General features: G+C 39.6%; 1 protein-coding gene across 5 annotated transcripts in view; it reads left to right on the plus strand.

Annotated features, from left to right (window-relative positions):
* The window catches only part of KIAA2012 (KIAA2012 ortholog), a 94,913-nt gene extending 89,606 nt beyond the window's left edge, over positions 1–5,307 (plus strand). For all 5 annotated transcript variants that reach the window (XM_074340240.2, XM_019726826.3, XM_019726824.3 and 2 more), the window contains 3 exons: positions 212–384; positions 1,142–1,358; positions 3,691–5,307. In XM_074340240.2, the coding sequence (XP_074196341.1) occupies positions 212–384; positions 1,142–1,358; positions 3,691–3,829 (529 nt within the window). In that variant the 3' untranslated portion in view covers positions 3,830–5,307. The remainder of the gene's footprint in view (positions 1–211; positions 385–1,141; positions 1,359–3,690) is intronic.
* The last annotated feature ends 1,215 nt before the right edge of the window (positions 5,308–6,522 follow it).

Genomic DNA, 6,522 nt, shown 5'->3' on the forward strand with positions numbered 1-6,522 from the left:
AATGAAGCCCTGGGAACTCCCCAGAGCACAGAGCTAGGCTTCTAGTTCCAGGCCCCTTATGTTCTTGCCTCTGCCCTACAATTGGAAAACCAAATGCTCAGTGTGGTGTGCCCCCTGCAAAACCTCCACCAGGGGCGCTGCCTGTTGGCTTGTCTCATGAGGATGCCCCAGGTTTTTCTGCCATTTCCCTGACCATCTTGTGTTTTCTCAGCTTGAGGAAACAGAGACGAGAGGAAGAACGCCAGCAGCAGGAGGAGGAGGAAAGAAAGCAGTGGCTGCAGTTGCAAGCAGCCCAGGAGAGAGCCAGGCAGCAGCAGGAGAAGTTCCGGAGGAAACTGCAAGAACTGCAGAGAAAAAAGCAGCAGGAGGAAGTGGAGAGAGCCGGTGAGGGGGATTCAGGAGCGCTTTGCATCGCCTGCCTGTCTGGGGCAGAAACATCTTTCTCCCACTGTGGTGTTCATTTGAATCTTCCCAGAGTTATTCCTGTCCCAGGCCTTAGTGTGTGAAGCACTCTAAATGTATAACCTAATGTTTTCAAAGTAATTAACATGTGTGACTATAGTGAGTTGATAGATCGCTTGTGGAGATGACACTTGGATCCTGCTCCCAATTCAGTCATCCCCGGACCCGGGACCCAGCCCTTCCCATTGCCCCTCCGCATTGCTCGGGAGCTGCCTAAATTGCAGACAGAGCCCTGCTCCTTGCTTCCTTCCCTAGCAGATGGACACAAACATCTGGATAGCTTCTGGGCAGCATTTCAGGTGCTGATGTATGGAATCTCTACAGCCTCACTTTTGAGGAAGAAACTTCAGCACATGACACTCTTTCAGATTGGTCAGTCCAGCTAAGTAAGCACCAAGTTTCTCCAGACCTTGATCTGACCTCCCATCTGCATACCATTCTCCCCCAAATTTTGTGTTAATTGCACAGTGCACTGCACAAAGTAGGTGCTTGATAAAGGACTTTTAGTCAATTAAACCCAAAGTAATCCCCACAGAGGATCTGGCAGCCTGCTGGCAGGTAGGCTGCAAAATTTCTCCCAGGGAATCCCTGGGAATCGCAGACTTGAGAGTTGGATCAGAGAATTGTTTTCTCCAATAAAGAGACCCCTGATGAGACCAACCCCTTTTCTGTTATACAGAGGCAGAGAAGCAAAGGCAGAAGGAATTGGAACTGCAGCTAGCAGAAGAACACAAACGCCTGATGGAAATGGCTGAAGAAGAACGGCTGGAGTACCAACGGCAGAAAGAGGAAGCAGAAGAGAAGTCTCAGCTGGAAGCACAGAGGAGGCAAAAGGAAGAGGAAGCAGCAAGGCTGGCTCTGGAGGAAGCCATGAAACAAACCCAGGAACTAGCCAGGTACTGGGTATTTGGGCAACAGGTATCATAGGGAGATTGTTCAAGGGTTTCACTGCCTGGTGCTAGTACTAGCCTTGCATTGCCTTTGGACAAGTGAAGTTTTCCCTCTTCCCTGAGCATAATTTGGAAGAACTAAAAAACAAATAGAGATTCTTTTGCTGCAAATGTCACAAAATTTCTTCACGGCTTATAGAACTTGTATTGAAGCTGGAAGAGAGTTTAGAGATCCTCTATCCCAGCTCTCTGGTTTACACATAAGAAAACTAGTGCCAAAGAGGGCAAGGATTTCATCAGGGCCGGACAGTGAGTTAGGGGCAGTGCCAGGGCCAGATCAAAGGCCCCCTGATTCTGAACCACTGTCTTTCTCAAGAAGTATTTATTGGGTGCCTAGTATGTGCCAAACACTGTTCTGGACAGTGGGAATTCAGGAATAAGAGAGATATCTCTTCTACTATGCCATTTACATTCTAGGGATGGAGGGGATGGCAAGAGACTCTTAAACAATATATGTGCGTGTGTGTGTATGTGTATATATATATAATATATATATATATACACACACATATACATGTGCATACATATATATAAAGAGAGAATTAAGTTTGTGAACTTATCCTAGAAAAAGTGCTCCATACCTCATTGCTGAATATCACTATGGTCACCTTCGAAGTGCTCCCCTTGGGAAGCTATGCACCCACACCAGCGCCTAGTCCACCCTTCAAAGCAATTCTAGAACTCTTTTTCTGGAATCGCCATCAGAACTGTCGTCGTATTACCCTTGATGTCCTGAATGTCATCAAAATGTCTTCCTTTCAATATTTCCTTTATCTTTAGGTAAAGAAAGAAGTCATTGGGGGCCAGGTCAGATGAGTAGGGAGGGTGTTCCAATACAGTTATTTGTTTACTGGGTAAAAACTCCCTCACAGACAGTGCCGTGTGAGCTGGTGCATTGTGGTGATGCAAGAGCCATGAATTGTTGGAGAAAAGTTCAGGTCATCTAACTTTTTCACACACCCTTTTCAGCACTTTCAAATAGTAAACTTGGTTAACTGTTTGTCCAGTTGGTACAAATTTATAATGAATAATCCCTCTGATATCAAAAAAAGATTAGCAACATCATTGCAACAAGTTCGCAAACTTAATTGTCACACATACATACACATATTTTATTTAGCTGGCAATAAATGCCATACAGAAAGATTTTAAAGATGTGATAGGATTGCAGGAGGCTGTTTAGATTAGTTGGCCAGGGCAAGACCTCTCAAAAGAGGTGATATATAAGGTGAAGCCTGAATGACAAGGAGTTAGCTATATAAACATCTGGGAGAAAAATATTCCAGCAGATAAACAGTAAGTGCAAAGATCCAAAGAAAGGAATGAGAGTGGCTAGTTGGAAGAATAAAAGGTCAGCATGGCTGGAATGAAGTGAACAAGTCACAAGGTAACATCAGAGAGGTAGGCTAAAACCAGATCTCATGAGGGCCTTGTTAGAAGAGGCACAGAATCAGTCATCAGGGGCCAATGGCATTTTCCCCTTTAATTCTCATACAATAGTAACGATCTTTGCATCTTTCTGATAATAGAATCTCTTGAGTAATATGGTTTTAATTGACTCCTGAAGCTGAATCTAAGCTAATACTCTTTAGAGGACGGGAAAAAGAAGGCAGCCAGAACTCTATTTCAAGGTTTTCCACTTAACCTTGAGCTGTTCCTCTCCTGGCTTTTCCTCATCTGTTATGTGAATGACAAAATGGATCATTAGTGACGTCTTAGTTCAATTTCAAAATTACGTCTTTCATGTATCATAGCAGTCAAGCTGGATTTGTAAATATTAAGACCAAAAGCAAGCTTCCAATTTTTCACAAAAAGAATACTGACAAGTCATATGAGGGGAAGTTGAGCAATTTTGTAAGTCTCACAGTGCAAGGCGCTGAAAGCAGAAAACCAAGTAATAAAGGGGTGTGTGAGGGATAGAGCCTCACCACAAGGGTTAGAACTTGATTCCAGCTGGCTCTATTTCATCTTCACTTGTGTGACATGGGCCCACGTACTTTATAACTTCTCTGGCCTGTTTCCTTCTTTACAATAAGGAAGTCCCTTCCAGCAATACGAGTTTAAAAACTGTGAGTTATGCTTTTCCTTTTACTTTTCCAGTAGGAGGCTCATGATACTCTAAATCTCCTATGTAAGTAACTAAATGAACACTGTATGATCTTCCACTAAAGTGCAAGATCAGTAGCCCCACGTCTATTGATGATTACTGCTAGCTGCCAAGGAAAATTTCTGGGACGCTTAATCAGTTGTGGGATTGTGGGTTGGGTTGTCTCCTTAGGCAAAAAGCTGCTTTGAAGAAACATCTTCATTTTCATCAAGAACTCCGCAAGGAAGCCAGTGGCCTGCAGTGGACACACAACATTTCCAGACCATGGGTCTACTCTTACTTTCAGTTCCTACGAATACCCAGACCTTAAGGCTGGAAGAAAACAAAAAAGTAAGTTGGGAGGTGGTGAAAGAAAGAGAAACTTCCTTCCATAATTTAGTTCCATACTGAGCCCAATTAGTTTCATCTCATCTTGTTCACCTCAACCCACACCTAACTTCACTCTGGGAAGTTCACTCCATTCCCACCAACCCTCTCCACCACATATACTTTACTCAGCCCAATGAAACTAAATGCTTCACTCACCTAAACACGTTATGTTCTCTAGCACCACATAAATCCAGAAGCTTTGGTGCCTAAAACTGGCCCGTTTTTATATTTTATAATTATGAAATTTTATAATTTCAGTTTGAATTTTAGTTAGTAAGACACTAACAGTCTTAGGCTAGTCCAAATATTTTTTTAGTCAGTGTGTCTGAAAGAGTTGCAGTTAAATATAAATTCTGTAATGCTTATAATTCTGAATTAGCTAAGAGGAACTAATTCATATATTAAGAATTGTATTATATTCTCTTTATAAAGCAAAATCACATCCATTTCATCCTAATAATCTAAAATTTACTGTCTATTAAAAACAAGGTAATCACTTGATAAATGTTCATTCACTTGATAAATGTTCGTTATTCTCACATCCTCAAAGTATAGATTCTAGAGCTGCACTGTCCAAGAAGAAGCCATATGTAGCTATTTAAATGAAAGTTAAAACAATTCTCCAGTCACACTAGCTGCATTTGAAGTGCTCAATAACCACACGTGACTACTGGCTACCATTTTATGCAGCACAGATAGTGCCTTTTCATCGTTGCAGAAAGTTCTATTGTTCTAGAGCAGGGGTGTCCAGACTTTTTTCAACGGTTTTCACCAAGGGCCACATGCGGTAAAATACACAAACAACCGGGCCACTCACTCGAGGTGAAGTACGTATTGCCTCACCTGGTTTATTTAACTAAATATATTTTTGGAATTTGCTGCGGGCCAATAAAAAATGGATCGCAGGCCGCAGTTTGGACACCCGTTCTAGAGCCATGAATAACAACAAATCTTAAGGTTTTGATTCTATGTCTTGAAGAATGAACTATTCACATAATTTCCCCATTTTTAAAATCACACTGACTCTATCAAGGAAGAGTCTTAATTAGATAATTTGTCTTTAACATCTATTTAGTATCAGTGTCTAGTATCTATCACAGAATGATTAAAGGGGATGAGAGAGCCTTATCTATAAAAGGATATTAAAGCAATCAGTATCTGAACCTGAATTTTCCCGCAAATGTACTTAGCCCTATACTATACTTCACTGTCCACAGCTGAAAAACTTAGTATTTGCAGATGATTCCCTCAAATTTCCCACTAATGCTTGTAAGGTATTTCCTTCCTACAGAAACTGCACTTCTACAATCCAGAAGTCAAGCTTAATTTTGATTCTGTATTGCCGTGTTATTGAACTTAGATTTGGTGTTTATTTATAACTGCTTTGTGTAAAATAGAAATAAAATGGCCAAAAACTTATCAGTCATACTTAATTTAAATGTCACAAACTTTTTCTCAAACTTCTCAACCCTACTTGCATTCATTCATTCATTCACTCATTCATTTCATTCAATATGTTATCAGATGAGAAAGGAGCATCTCAATAATTCAACCAAGAACACTCCAGGAAACTATCGTGAGAAAAAGTACCACCACTGACTTTATTTCTCCCTTCTTTTACAAATTGAGGATGTTGCAATCAAGCACCACGGTAGAGTGGCTACACTAAATGTTATTCAAGGTCCCTTCCAAATCTGGTATTAAATTCTTGCTTGAAAGGCCTATTTATCAGTACTGATACACCTGATAAACCCATTTTTAAATTAACCATAGCAGAATGCAACACATTTAGAAGAATCCAATTAACTGAAAACAAGAAAATGATTTCCCCAGTAGCTAAGCTCCACCATCTAAATGCTGAGAGCCTTCAGAGATGCAAACAAAAATAAGATGCCAAACTACATCCTCAAGCACTCTGGATTGCTCAATTAGCACTCTAGACAGCTATCTCAAATTGCCTGTCAGGTTTGTTACTCAGGCTTGACAGAAATATGCAACCCAATAAGGATTTTCTACAAATGAGCCTAATTTCTAGTCACTATTTAATGACAAATGCCAAGTGACAGTTTAAAGCTCTAATTTACCTAGACTATATATATATATACAACACCAATAATTTTTCAGTTAAATTCAGATATAGGAATTTATAAGGCAAGCCAATTATTTTCAAAGGGTGACTTGAATAGGGTATTTAAGCTATAGCAGTTTATAAAATACATTGGAGATAGGTTTTATGTGGTTTTCAATTGCTCAAATGACATTCTATTTAGGATAACATGAAATTGGATTATGTATATGCATAAATGTCCTGAATTGTGATTCAAACAAAATTAAAAGGTTAAGCCCTCTAATAGAAACTAATTTGGTATTTTAATTTTACACCAATTTAAATATTTAAGATATAAATAAAAGGAAAATATAAACAAAATATGTATATGAAATCTTAACTAAGCAGGGAACATTTTATAAACTACTAAAGAAAAACTGAAATTATCAATATAAATCAATTAAGAATTTTTGGTTTGCCCATTTATTCAGCACAATTGGGTAACTGTATCATATACTATACATACCATAAAGAAATATTAAGGTTTTGAAAAAACAGAGCAGAGTATTTAAGAAGGTATTGTGGCC

This window comes from Rhinolophus sinicus, chromosome 17 (genome assembly GCF_057876585.1).
Source record: "Rhinolophus sinicus isolate RSI-liver-muscle chromosome 17, RSI-T2T, whole genome shotgun sequence".
Lineage (NCBI taxonomy): Eukaryota > Metazoa > Chordata > Mammalia > Chiroptera > Rhinolophidae > Rhinolophus > Rhinolophus sinicus.